This window comes from Dermacentor albipictus, chromosome 3 (genome assembly GCF_038994185.2).
Source record: "Dermacentor albipictus isolate Rhodes 1998 colony chromosome 3, USDA_Dalb.pri_finalv2, whole genome shotgun sequence".
Lineage (NCBI taxonomy): Eukaryota > Metazoa > Arthropoda > Arachnida > Ixodida > Ixodidae > Dermacentor > Dermacentor albipictus.
Window position 1 is genome coordinate 161,731,307 of NC_091823.1, and position 14,664 is coordinate 161,745,970.

A 14,664-nucleotide genomic window follows, 5' to 3' on the forward strand; every position below is an offset into this window, starting at 1 on the left:
TTGGAAACATTCGCTTACTAGCTGAATTGTCAAGCATGGTGCCGCCATCGCTGCTCATACTGCTGCTCATGCGCAGTTGCAGCCGTAGTAGAATGCGGCTGCCTCCCTCCCCTCCGCCCGGTGCCATGCGCGCGACGGAAGACTTAGCGCGTTTCCTCCCCCATTTCCTCCCTTGCACGCGCAAGTTTGAGCCGCGATAGCCGGTGCCGTTAAGTCGCGGTCAGAGTACAATGCCGCAACCCCCCTCCTTCCCGCCTCCTCGGGGCCTTTCGCTTGACTGAAGACGGCGCGTTGCCTCCCTTGCGCGCGCGTAGTTGAACCGCGATCGTCGGCTCCGCTTGCGCGCTTTCACTCGCCCGTACACATGCGGCGCGCGGCCACGATGTTGTCGTTCTTGGACTTTATACGTAACATCACGGAGACGGAGAAAATGCGCCTCGAGTGTTCATATAATTGCAATCTCAATAAAATGCTCGAATGAAAAGCATGTATAGCATACCTGAGCAACTCAAGCAGGCTATGGTCTATTTGTCACGGCTCCGTTTCAAAGGGGATGAAAAAAAAAAAAGAAAATGGGGAGCCCGCAGTACTTCCGGGGACTACTGCAAAAGCACTAAAGGAAACACATTGGGGGACTACAAGGGCGAGTACATTGGGAATGTATTATGATTCACTTTTGTTTCCTAATGTACTGTCCCAAAGTAGCCCCTCATGTTTTCCCTTTAGCGCTTTCGCAGTGGCCCTCGGAAGTCCTGCGGGCTTCCCAATTTTTTAGTTGAAACACAGAGATTTAGAACTATCACAATCTCTCCTATATTTACTTAATTGAGAAAGGAGGTGCCGCTTCTTCCGTTCAGCTTTGGCCTCGCGTTTATGAAGATCGGTGTCGTCTTTCCGCTTTGCAAGCCCAGCTGCGTTACTCTGGGCTTCTTCCGAAGCGTACTGTCCCGGTCAACCCTGTGGCTTCGCAGGTGCCTCCGATGCAGATGCTCCTGAATCCATTTTGCAACTCGTAATGGCGACAAGCCAACGCGCGCGTGCTTTTATATACAAGCGGCGAGCCCTCTACCGTGACCTCACGAACCGGCAGGTTCGTCGCACGAACTAGGCGCTCTTTAGTCACAGCCCATAACACCTAGTGCGAAGTAGAGATAACGCCTCTAGCTCTCACTGGTCGAATCCGCCTACGGCCCAACACATTACAAGTTTTCTTTTCAAAGCTCTCAGCTTGTTATGCCTGGATATGTCTACATAACTATTTTCCATACATTATGACCTTTTTCTATATTTCACATCGATCTCATACACACTATCCTTACTTATTACCGTTCCTACAATTAAATGTCGCACTACCGCTGGCCACCGGCATAACGCCGAATGAGCGAAGTATTGTATTCAAAGTAAGAAATCATCATCATCGTCAAAAGCGGAGGCCGCAATAGAAGGTGGACCGCGCGAGATTGCAGCGTGCGCTTGACTCTTTTTTCGCGTTTTGTGGCGTATTTTTAAAGCCAAAGAAAGCGAACACCACCCAGATTCTTCACACGCGCACGCACACACACACACGGGCCTACGTACGCGTCTGTAGCTCCAGTCCGAATCCGTCGCAGCGCCGTCTACGCTCAGACGTAATGCCGCTGCTTCACCCCCTCCTTGCCCTGTGGTTCTACCGCTCTTGGCGCCTCTGCGGCACGACAGAGAGAGTTTGGAAGGGAAACATGGGAAGTCTCGCAGGGGAGCGCAAAGCATCGGGCTTACGGATAGCCTAGCTCTCGCTTTTTCGCCTTCAACGCCGGCGCCGCAGGTTCTGGCGATGTCTGACCCTCTCCAAAAAGGTGAGGAGGGTCATGCATCGCCAGACACGGTGGCGCCGGCGACATCGCGAGATGCGAGCGTGATCTATGACGTGTGCCGTTTGGTCGGTTCAGTTAGTTTCGCTTTGCAACGTTTGCGCTGTTGCCTTGTTAAGATGCGGCGCTGCCTTTCGGTGCAACTAAGAGGCAATCTCGATGTCACCGCCTGGAGTGTCAATTCCTATCGCAATAGAAAATTGTGGGTGTGCGGGAAAAACAATGTTTATGGGGCACACCGAAACGCGGGACTCCAAAATAGTTTTAGCCACTTAAGGTTATTTAACAAGCACCTCAAAGCACACGGACGATTGTGTCAGATTTCTGTGGGCGGGTTATGCTACGTCTGCTTCACACCCTATCACTACGGCGAACTGCACAGACGAAAGCAAGCGCTGGCACTAGCAGGCAAAACCATTTCGAAACTGTCTCACAAGATGGTAATCATATCTATATAGCCCACAAATTTTTAATTATTATGCGTTTCCAGCACATGAAGATCTTTCGCAGACATTCCACTTCTCGATACCTACATGAATGATGCGTGAGTATGTCTACAAAAAAAGAAAAAAAAACGCATTTGAAAATAAACAGGCATCAGCATGCACTTTGCCCTCTGTAAGAGTTGGGGTTGGGCATGAAATAGGTGGTAGCTGGCCCATGCCGTCGTCCGACTCATCCACGCTGAGGACATTGTTGAATGGAGGGACTTGTTCTCATGGAGAACGAGGAATATGGGATATGTTTACAATTCTACATGAAGGGTGGAGAACGTTACATTTCATCAGACTGGCATGGCCGAAAGAGAATGCACCCTCACTAGCAGCCAACTGCTGCTTAAGAGCACTCTTTCCTCCCTAGATCCGTAGGCGAGGGAAAACTGCCGTTCAACCTTCGTCCAATGGGAGAGTCATCATAGTCGACTTGCCTTTGAGGGGGAGGGTTGGCCTACTCACTTCCGCACTTTGGTTTCACTGAACACACCGAGGTAAGAGGGTTCTTGTAGACATGGGTCTTGACCCGAGCAGGCACCTCTTGGTCCCAGAGCTGACCCCGTAATCCGTGGCCGCCACGTATGTCCATTGATTGTGACGACTTCTGGCACCCGTGAGATCGCATGGCAAAGCACTCTGTTCCAGGAGTTCTCTTGCTGCAAACAAGTCGTGAAGGCGACGGCGAATCAAGTAACAATACTCGGTCCACCAACCGTCTCTAGACATGCCGGAGCTGTTGGGCTGTTGAGGCGGCGCATTGTTGTCCTTACAAAGCAAGTCGTTGCCGCGGGCTCGGAAGGGTTCGGAGGTCGCTTCTCCGAAGATCGCCAGCCCCCGCAGGCCCGTCATAACAGCTCCGCCGTGGCGCCAAAAATCTCGACTGGACAGTGCTGATAACCGCTGGGCAGGAAGAGAATGGCTGGTGGCAAGGGGGGGGGGGGGGGGGAATGCCTTTGCTTGCAGCGACCAGCTGTGAAATGACGACACCGCGCCAAAACATACAACAAGGACAGGCAACTGCAAGGCGAACACCACAACACGGCTCTGCGCCGAGATGACGTATACAGGATCTCACTTTAGACCCGCTAGGCTTCAAAGAAAACATAAGTGCAGAAACAACAAATGCTGCGTTTCGCTACGCCAATTTTTGAAGTAATTTTGTGCTGACGAATTGAGCAATCATGGAATGGGTCCTGCTAATTGAGAGATCTTGGTTTAACAAAACCAACAATAACCCTAAAATTTTACAGGGATCTCTAAACGCAGAATTCCAATAAGCCTGCTCAAGGCATCCACAGTGCTATGCAACTTTCCCTTCTTATATCTAACAGAGAAGTTTTAGTCTTGGAGAGTGAGGCTGCATCGGAGCAAGCAGCCATTTTTCTGTGACATTTGATGGAGCCACATCAGAGGACAGCAGTCGGTCTCGAAGATGAACTTCGCTCTGTACAAGTAACACGACAAATGACAACTTCTGGGCGGCCCAAACGTAACAAGCACATCCATTCTCTGAAGCGCTGTAGGCTTCCTCTCTTACAGTTAGTTTACGGCTGGCGTAGAGGATAGTATGTTCCTCATTATCGTCGCCGACTTGACTAAGTACCACGCCCATACCCCTGTTGCTTGCGTCGCACTGAACTATGAACTATTTTGTGTAGCCTGGCGCGCGAACCACAGGATGAGAAACCAATAGCGTTTTCAAACCTTGGAAAGCGTTTTCTTTGTCCTTATCCTAGTGCACGCTACTCGGTGCTCCCTTTAGGAGGGCGTCCGTTAAAGGACTTGCTATTTTCGAGTAATTCGGAATGTATCGCTGATGGCACACCACAAGCCCCGAAAATGAACGAAAGTCTGTTTTCGTGCGCGGCTGTGAAAAATTTCCAATCGTAGCTACTTTCAGCTCGGCCGGCCGTCTGGTGCCCTGGCCGACAACGTGGCCATATAAGTAACCTGCGAATAGTCAAATCTACACTTTTCCGCCTTCATCGTTAAGCCAGCTTCTCTCAACCGTGAGAACATCTGTTTGAGGTGCAACACGGGCTGTTCCCAGCTGTCCGAAAAAAATTGCTACGTCATCAAGATACGGCAAGGCGAACTCCTGCAAGTCTTGTAGGACAATATTCATTAACTTAGAGAAGCTAAATGGCGCGTTCTTCAGCCCAAAGCTGAGGGCGAGAGGGCGAGAGGATTAAAATTGCCTACAGGCGACATAGATGCGGCATATCGGCTCGCACTTTCTTAAAGGGGAACTTACCAGTATCCCCACACGAGATCTATAGTTGAAATGAAATGCGCTAACCCTTTGGATTCGTTCCTCAACGATGGGTATCGGGTACAGCTGATGCCCAGCGATGGCATTTAACTTCCTTCAATCCACAAACAGACTAGGGTCCTTATTCTACAAGTATTAGCGGTGACGTGTAGTCACTTTCTGCGGGCTCAATAACTCCTAACTCTAGCATGCGCTGTATCTCTGCCTCTATAATTTCTCTCTGCCGTGGAGAAAACCTGCAAGGCTTTCATCTTACGGGTTCGGTTGATGTCAGCTCCATTTCATACGTTATTAGTTTGGTTCTACCTGGCCGATTGCTGAATCTGTCGAGATATTCCCCTAACAGCCCTCTTAGATCATCTAGTTGTTCGGGTCTAACAGCGTGCGAGCTTACCGAATGTTTACCACTTCTTATAGGCTCATTTTAGAGTTGGAGGTCGCCCTATACTCATTAAGTTCGGCACTAGTGTCATCCTGCTCCTTGGTGGTACAGTTAACGACTACGCTCCGCCCTACGTACAGCTTCATCAAATTGCAGTGATATGTCCTCACCTGCTTCTGGCGACCGGGCACTTTCAGAGCAAAGTTAGTATTGGAGAGTTTGTGCAATAATTTAACGTGTCCGTCCCAGTGAACTTCAGGCTTGTTCTTTCGTGAAGGTTTGAGAATAATTACCTGGGCTCGGGCGTTACACGTACGAAGCCTCGCATTCTTGTCGTAATAGAACTTGGCGTTCTTTTGAGCTACTCATGTTTTATTGGACTAATTCTTGGGTTGCAATTAGCCATTCCAACACATTTAGCACATATTCTGCCACTGTTGGACTCTCTGCTCTTTCCTCCCAGATCTCTCTTAACATTCTCAGTGGGGAACGGAGTGTCCTCCCATACACCAGTTCTGCTGGCGGGAACCCTGTAGCCTCATGAGGAACCGTTCGCAAAGCAAACAAAGTGGCCGGCCGACAATTCTCCCACACCTCCTTGTGCTCGTGACAGAGCGCCCGCAAAACTCGCTTAAGCACTGAATGCCACCTCTCTACACTATTTAACTGAGGATTGTAGACGGAACTGTGTATCAACTTTACCCCGCACTTTTGTAAGAATGTGGAAATCAGTGAGCTGGTGAATACTGACCCCTGATCCGCCTGAATTTCTGCTGGAAACCCAACTCGTGCGAATACTTACAAAATCACGTCTACTACTTCGGTGGAGCTGAGCTTTTTCAGAGGGATTGCTTCCGGAAACTTTGTAGCCGTACACAGCATGGTAAACAAGTACTTGTAACATGGCTTTGCCTATGGTAGGGGCCCTACCGTGTCTATCACAAGTCGTCTGAAACGTTCTGAAATTAAGGACACTACCTTTACTGGAGTTTTCGAGGTTTCTACTGGTTTACCTGAGCGCTGGCAGGCGTGGCATGATCTTAGAAATTTGTCTATGCCTTTGAAACAGCCAGGCCAGTAGTATTCCTTAAGCAATCTTTCCTTCGATTTTTTATGCTTAGGTGGCCAGACCACCCATTTTCATGGCAAGATACTCAAAAGGTCCTCCCTGTACTTAATAGGTACGACTAACTGATCTAGAATCCTTCCCTTTCAGTCTGTGTATTGCCGATACAACAATCCTCCTGTCTCTGGTATCGTCACGTTGCGCCTAGCAATGCCTTCTTTAGCTGTGTGATGCAATTTAGCTAAGCTGTGATCATTCTTTTGCTCGGCTGCCACTGCCCTCTACCACACGTAAAAGCCGATCAAAGTTCTTTGAGGCCGGTGATAGCAACCACCCTGCCTCGCTTGCGAGTGCGTCACTGGCTCTTCCTGCAGGCGTGAACTTTGACACCCTAGTGATACGCTCTCATTGAGCTGGTCAGCTGGCAGGGTTTCCTCAACCATTTTTTCGTCCCTCGAGCCTAGCTCGGATTCGGTTGCTGAAGTTACCACTTTTGCTACTTCCGCTTGAGCAGCTTTTCCATTTTCAGGGGAAAGCGACTCAATTTTACAAGCAGGGCCTCGCGTCAACGCCTGTACTACGCCCGCGCCCAGTTTAAGCCCCTTGTCCTGCAGTAACTTATCCGACCGATTCGAAGAAATGTAAAGGTATTGCAGCGACAAGAATTCGAAAACTGCAGCCTCGGTCACGAGCTCCTTGAACGGCCCACTGATTTTGACTTTGGCCATGGGTACACACACGCTCTCTTCTTCTACAACCTGTTTGATCCATGCTACTTCTCCCGTGAAGCCATGTACCGTCACGTAAGACGGATGGACAATGTCCATAGTGACGGCACTGTCTCGCAGCACCCGACATGGTTTGCCAATAACTTGCAGGTCGTGAAGATATGGGCTTCAAAGTTCCATACGCTCGTCTTTTTAATCCACGTAGGAGAAAACTACACTAGGCTTCCTGCAGTTTACAGCGATATGTCCGTGTTTGTGGCACTCATGCAGCGGATCGGTGCAAAAGATTCGATTTTTTTTTCTGCTCTTTTTGTACTGTTTCCCCGTTTGACTTCTCTTCGCTCTTTCCTGGGGTCGTTTGCTCCACGTCCACAGGCTGCGGTCGTCTAGTCTGCAAACCCTTTTTGAACGGAAATGGTTTCCGCGTTCCATTTCGACCGTCCCAATTTCCGTTCTCGGCGTTCAGCTTTCTACGCGTTGCGTACTCTTCGGCTAATTGAGCCACCCTTTTTACAGTGTTTACATTTCCTCTGTCTTGCACCCCCAGCTTCATAGATTGTGGGATGCTTCTGTAAGCTGCTCTAGACGCGTGCATTCTATAATTATGTCTCTGCTCTCGTACGCTTCCGCGCTTTCAACCACTCGACTAGGTTTGCCTTTAAGCCATATGCAAACTCCGGATAACCCTCGCTATCCTTTTTGCCCGTGTTTCTAAACCTTTGCCGATGAGCTTCGGAAGAAAGGCGGTACTTCAAAAACTAGGCTTAACTTTCGCATAATCATATGCATCTTGCGCACTGAGACTGGCGATTACTTCAGGAGCCTCACACGGCAACATAGACAGCAACCGCTGTGGCTATGAACTCGGACCGAAGTTCACCTTCTCGCAAGTTCTTTCAAAATTTCGTAGGAACAAGCCTATGTCATTCCCAACCACAAAGGGCTCTAACAGCCTGTTAATGGGGTATGATTCTGCCTCACTTGATCGTTCCAGAGCCCCTTCACTTCCTTGAGACAACTCCAAACGTTTTTCTTTTTTAAGGTTAAGTTGTATTTTTCTTAACTCTCGATCTTTCTCGCGTTCCTCTCTGTCCCATTCTTCTTTATCCCGTTCTTCTCTCTCTGTCTCGTTTCTCTCCTTTCCTAAAAAGTTCTAACCCAATTTCAATGCCCTCCTCACTGGCCTGTTCGGAAATCATTTGCAATAATTTTGATTTTAGCGTTTTCTTGCGTACTTCTAGGGCCAGTTCCTCATTAACAATCAATAATTCGTCTCTCAGCAGTGTCCTAAACTCCATGATTGCTACCTTAGTGCCTTGGTCCTGCTCGCTAATCATACCTAGGTAAACACAACCTAGCTAACATCAGCAATCCAGCTTCCATAGTGTTCTAAACAGAACAACCACAAAATGAAGAATATATTCAAATCAAGAAGCAAGCACTCACCGCAGACACAGCACCACGTCGCAAAGTCCATCTCACCGCTGCCAGCCAGTTGTAAGAGTTGGGATGGGGCATGAAATAGGTGGTGCTGGCCCATGCCGTCGTTCGACTCATCAACGCTGAGGATGTTGTTGAAGGGAGGGACTTGTTCTCATCGAGAATGAGGAATATGGGATTTATTTAAATATATACATAAAGGGTGGAGAACGCTACATTTCATCAATCTAGCATGACCGAATGAGAATGCACCCTGAGCAGCCTCCAACGGCTGCTTAAAAACACCCTGCCCTCCCTAGATTACTAGGTGAGGGAAAACTGCCGTTCAACCTTCGTCCAAAGGGAGAGTCATCGTAGTCGACCCGCCTTTGAAGGGGAGGGTTGACACACTCACTTGCGCACTCTGGTTTCACTGAACACACCGAGGTGAGAGGGTTCTTGTAGACAGGGGTCTTGACCTGAGCAGCCCCTTCTTGATCCCAGAGCTGACCCCGCAGTCAGTGGCCGCCGCGTCTGTCCATTGACTGTGACGACTTCTGGGGCCCGTGAGATCGCACCGCAAAACACCCTGTTCCAGGAGTTCTCTTACTGCAAGCAAACCGTGAAGGCGACCGCGAATCAACTAGCAATACTCGGTCCACCGACCGTCACTAGACATGCCGGAGCCGTTGGGCTGTTGAGGCGGCACATTGTTGTCCTCACAAAGCGAGTTGTCTCGGAGGGCTCGGAAGGGTTTGGAGGTCGCTTCTCCGATGATCGCCAGCCCCCGCAGGCCGATTGTAACACCTCGCACACCTTGTGCCGACATTTCCTGATCACTAAAAGATCATATACCAGCGCAGCAGCAGTCTTTTCTAGCCTATTTTAAGCTGCAGCAACAGTACCAGAGCGCCCGAAAGCCTCCTGGACGCACGAATAGTCCTCGGTCGCGAGCGCCGTGTTTCGGAGGAGGAGCCAGCCACGCCCACTTCAGAAATTATGCTCTCTACGTACGATCGGGACGGCCGGAGAAAAACCTCCCGTCGTGCGCAAGTCTCAGAGGCCAGGACGGAAGGAACCCGTTTCCGGGTGTCATTGAGAAGCCTGTCTATTCTTCCGCCGTGTTTTAGATTCAGGCGCTATCATATATTTCTTCAAGTTGACGCTCTGTTACATTCGAAATACCTATTCAGGTACGGCTCTCGAGTCAGGTTTGGTATGAAAACCGCCATGAAGGAAAGTGTTAGAATGTTAGAGAACCAAAGCAGTTTCATACTCCAGAGACGTCTGTACTGTTGTACATGTGCGTTTCCTTTCGCAGACTTTGAGGACATGTACACAACGTTCGCTGTTCCCCACGTGAAGGCCATCACCTCAGCGAAAGTGTCTGGCGAGGTCATGATGTTGGGTGAGTGCACAGTTTTATGGAAATTTATCTTGCCTCACGCTTTGTTGTTCTGCCCTAAGTGAATGCATTAGCGCCAGCAGCATCCTTAAACTAAAGAAATATAACATGCGAAACAAAAGTGGGTCATTGAAGAAAATCGATGGGACATGAGCAGACACAAACACACTCACGAGGTCTTCCTCATGTGCCCTCTCCCTCACGTATTCAGGTGAGAATCAGCATCGGAAAATTGGGGCAGAGGGCGGACGTTGTGAGAGGGGCTGAGAAAAGGTGATGGAGACGATGTGAGAATAAATGACGTAGAGGCGATTATTATTGCTCCGTTGTAGAGCAGTCACTCAGATCGTATGCGTGATGAAGCCTGTGGAGCTCAGATCTACCTCGAAGCTTACTTGTAACTGACCTCAGTCATAAATGCTTGTTGATGCTATCTGTAACTAAACTTAGCGACCTGAAGCTATTGGCAGCAGCGAAAGCGGCAACAGTCAAGGCAATCTTTTGGCGTCACTCCAACGTTTCTAGGTTTTTCCACTGGTTGCCACAGTTCACCACACTCCTTTGTCTGAAAAAAATTCTGGAATTCAGCTTGTGCTTGCTCTGATTAGAGAGGGAAAAATTGGCTTTGAGGCTTTTTAAGTGGCCACACTTGGGGGCCTCTTAGCGCCTACGGCAGGCTAGTTATAGAGTCGCTCTCATCTGGAATTACTGCAGATATCATAAGCGAAAGCTGAGAGTGAGTGGTATATTTTCGGGCCGGGCATGAATGGTCCATTCCTCATTGGCCTACCCTATCGTTATACCCTATCATTAGCGTACCCCATTGGCCTAACCTATAACTGGAGAACAAGCAGCTCCGAAACCAATTCGCTCCGCAGCAAAACAATTTTGCCACTCACCTGTTTTTGTGCTGCGCTTTCTGCCCACTGCAGCGTGCTGCTCACATTTTTAAAGAGAGTGTCTTCCGGAGCGAGTTTCTCCCGACTTTCTCTTTCTGTTATGTGGCGGATCCAGAGCATAGTGCAGTTTAAAAATGTGGGCCGTTTCCTTGGGTATGTTTAGTCTCAAAATATGGGCCGTTACAGTGCGTGTATATGTGCCGCAAAAAACGTGGTCTGGTCCTGACGGTGGTACAGTAAAAAAAATTAAGCAGTCCGACATTCTTCCTGCTCCCATCACACGAGACGTTATGCGATAGTGCCGAGCGCAGTGACTTCACCATATTCTCTCCCCTACTCGCCCCAGTTAAACATTGCCATTGATCTACTTTAACTGGAGGTTTAGGCAGCACGCCCAAATCTTATCTGATCATGGTAGCTGTTCGAAATGTGCTTGCGGGGCGCATCCATGAGGATGCAGTGAAGATGGGCTCGCAACCGGCAGAAAGCTGATGTTATGCATGAGACGTATCGTTTGCCGTGTTTGGGTGGCTTAGCGCACTGCACCAATGAACCCTGCAAAAGTGTCTTTCCACATCGTAATTTTGGTGCCCGAGACGCTAGCCAGCGCCCCTGCAACTTCCACCTTCGTTTGGGAGAGCCTTCTGCAGTCAGAAACTCATGGAATGCATAATGAACAAACGGATTTTCGCCTAGCGTAAAGCACGAATACCCAAGCACGGACAGTTTAACCTGTCTTTTCTTCGTGTCCTGCACAGGTCGTTAAAAAGCAATGAAGTCGGAGTGGTCCGCACTGAACGTCGAGTTTGAAGGATTCATGACCGAGCGGCAAGCCGCAGCACATTACGATTTCGTCATGGGAATACGAAGAAGCTGCTAACAGAGCTTTGGCTCTGCTCGAACGCAATAATGACGCCCTCGAGACTATCTCGCCTCCAACAACTCAGCCGTCAACCGCAGCTGACGGAAACTGACCGGCCGGTTCCTCAACGGACCCGACACGCCGACAGAAGGAGTTTGGCGCCAGTTTACCGAAGTTGGAACATGTGTGCTTCGATGAAACCATGACTCGACGGCAGCCGTTCTGGGATATGTTCATGCATTCTGTTCACGAGAACCCGAGGCTGTCTCATATAGACCGCTTCCACTACCTGATTCCTCCACTCGACGGAGCTTTTGTTCAAGCGGTCGCCAGTGACGGAATAAAGCTACAGCGTCGCACTTGGAATGCTGAAACAGTGCTACGGAAACCGCAAGTTGTTCGTGCAGAAGCTCTTGGATCGGATCGCGGAAGTGCTCGGAGATCGGAGAAGTGCTCGGATCGGTGGCATTTTGAAGCATTGTTATAGCCTTGCGGAAGTTGTTCGAAGACATTTAACTTGACTGAAGAGGACTCCGAAGCATGTGTTGAGAGTTTCATCATATGCTTCAATGATATGTGAAATACTCCTGAAAGTTAGACTTGAGCATATGGTATTGTACTATTGCGCGCGCGAGCGCATCCAATCTACTACGCAGTCGACAGACATGCACACACAACAGAGGAGGCATCAGAAGAGGAGAGCATGCTGAAATTTCGTCCAGTAGAAGAGGACTCTGGTGAGAAGAGCTCTCAGACTAGCACACCAAGAACGAACGAGACAGGTCTTCAACACAGTCTGATCTTCAATACGTTGTCGACTCCTGCTACAAACAGAAATCTTAGCAGTACCATGATTCTTCTGTTCGTACAAGGACCATAGACAGAATGATGCACCAGTCATGTTAGCTTCAAAGGAAAACGCAATGTGCTCGGCAAAGGTGCTCGATGCTTCAAGGGCGCGACAGCCGTTGCCAGATCCAGTGTAACCACATGGAAGCGACGCCACGCGTGCACGATGTGCGACGCTGGTGTCAACAAAATCTTGCCTTCTTCAACACCAGAAAAGACTCCCGACGTTGCCATGCAGAATGCAAAGAGCGACACAACGCTTCAAATTGCTGACGACATTCTCCTCCCGACGTTCCGTGCATCGCTGACGACTTTGCTATGTGAAGACGTCTCATAGACCGAAGTATGCGAGAAGGCGTGTGCAAGGAGATTAGGCTACCTTCGATTAGGCAGATGGTTTCGGTTATCAGTACGTTCGGACGGCCTCGATCTCAGCACACTCGACGTGCAAAGGTCGCCATCGTTGCTCTTCGGAGCCAACACGACAACGCGTTGGTCCAAGTGGAAGCCGCCTTTCTGTTTATCGGCGGTGAGATGATAAAAACCCCGAAAACGAACAAGTTTCGGCAAGCCATTGTTGAAGAGGGCAAACCATGGTTGTTTTGCCAAGCGTTACATGCGAGCCCAGAGTGAGGTTCCTTATCAGAGCCGACCAACTATAAAAATTATGCCGAACCCAGTGAGATCACAAGTGATCCGGACAACGAAGATTTAATCGCCACCAATACAAAAATTGAGTGCACTCTTCACGCGCCAACGTCTTCCGAGGCACAAGTCAGTCGCCATACAAGCACGCATATCTTTGTTTTCCGCAAACAAACACCCGAGCGAATGAAGAACTTGTCTTACCTTTACAGTGAATGTGGGAGTAAATGCCATTAGCTATCATCAAGCAGTGTTACGCCAAAAACACATTGCCAAAGCAAGAAGAAGGAAGCCACGATTCATCTCAGCTGTTAGCTGACGAAATTAAAACGGCGGATGAGTCTCTTCTGGTTGCTCAGAGTAGGCAGCCTTTACCTCTTTCCGCTCAGCAGATGGCAGAAAGCGGAAACGCGTGGCTCGGGACTTAACAAGCACCATGCTTTGGAAATGATTTTGCTGCACTGACCTTGGATGAAGATCTCGACAGGACGCAAAACACACCAGACCTTCTCCCGTTCGTGGATGCCAAGAACATTATCAGAATATGGATTCGCCTTCACAACGTAGCAGCTTCGGAAAACGTAAAATGTGCCATACTACTGCCCGAAGGTCATGGTTGCGCACACCTTATTGCGGAGAGCGAACATGGGCACCTTCATCACGGGGGTAGCGGCGTTACACTCGCCGAGTTATCTGCGAAGCTTTGGGTAATGCGTGGTCACCAGTGCGTCAAGAATGTATTTGTCCAGTGCGGTGTCCGTGCGAGGTTTCGTCGTAAAGCTGCTTCAGTGCCTACAGCTTTGTTTCCATCGACATAGTCTCGGGATCGCATCCATTTCAGGTCACATGCGTCGACTTTGCTGGTCCAGCGTTTGCGAGGGGAACGGCTCTGTGGAAGCATTCATTGTAGTGTTCACCTATGCTGTGGTGCGAGCTGTTCACTTTGGACTTCATTGCGTTGATGTGAGTTTGAATTCTTTTATATTAGCTTTACGTTGGTTTATTTCGCGCCGTGTTTCGCCAAGTTTAATTTATCCTGACAATAATTTAACGTTTAAGGCAGCCAGTCGTGAACTTAAGCTTACATATGGACTTCTACACATCTCCAGGTACAGAACATTTGTGCGTCGAGTAACATCAGGTGGAAGCCCATTGTTGAGCCAGTTTCACGGCGGGGAGGTTTTACGAGAAAATGATTCCAACATTTAACAGCCGCCTCAGGAAAACATTAGGAATATGTTGATTCAGCTTCGGACCGCTTGACGCTGTACTGAGAGAGGTACAGGGAGTGACACATTCGAGATCGCTCAGTTACATGTCTGATGATGTTGCTGAAGCCTCATTCACACTTTTTGGCGTGTTGAAGTCTTACGGCCCTTCCTTAAGCTCAAGTAGGCGAGAACTAGGCAAGCCGCACAGATACACTGTGCGCCCGGTGATCTAGACAAGAAACACTATACCCAATGCTGCCGTGGGGGCGCAGGAAGTCACTTTTTCTTGCAGTGCCGCCTTGGCAGTGCAGTAGGCCTATGCGCCGAACTAAATAAACGGGTATTACCAGACAGCCTTGTGGGCATACCTTCCTATGGCAGGTATGGCCGCGGAAATGCCCCCGGAGATCGAGGAGCAGCAGGAGGCACCTTCGCAAGCTGGAGTTCCGGTAAGCGTTAAGGGCCAATCGCGGGGTTTCCTCCCGCTGGCACGGAACACTCCGGAACTATATTTCTTTGTAGTGTTTTTCTGTATCGCTAGACATTAAAAGCAGTTGAAGGTCTTTACAGGGCGGAGAAAGC

General features: G+C 49.3%; 1 protein-coding gene across 1 annotated transcript in view; it reads left to right on the plus strand.

Moving 5' to 3' along the window:
- LOC135905197 (uncharacterized) overlaps positions 1–14,664 on the plus strand; it is a 285,140-nt gene that overhangs the window by 71,633 nt on the left and 198,843 nt on the right. Inside the window, exons 8-9 of the mRNA XM_065436218.1 lie at positions 9,533–9,619; positions 14,464–14,531. Of these exons, the coding sequence (XP_065292290.1) occupies positions 9,533–9,619; positions 14,464–14,531 (155 nt within the window). The remainder of the gene's footprint in view (positions 1–9,532; positions 9,620–14,463; positions 14,532–14,664) is intronic.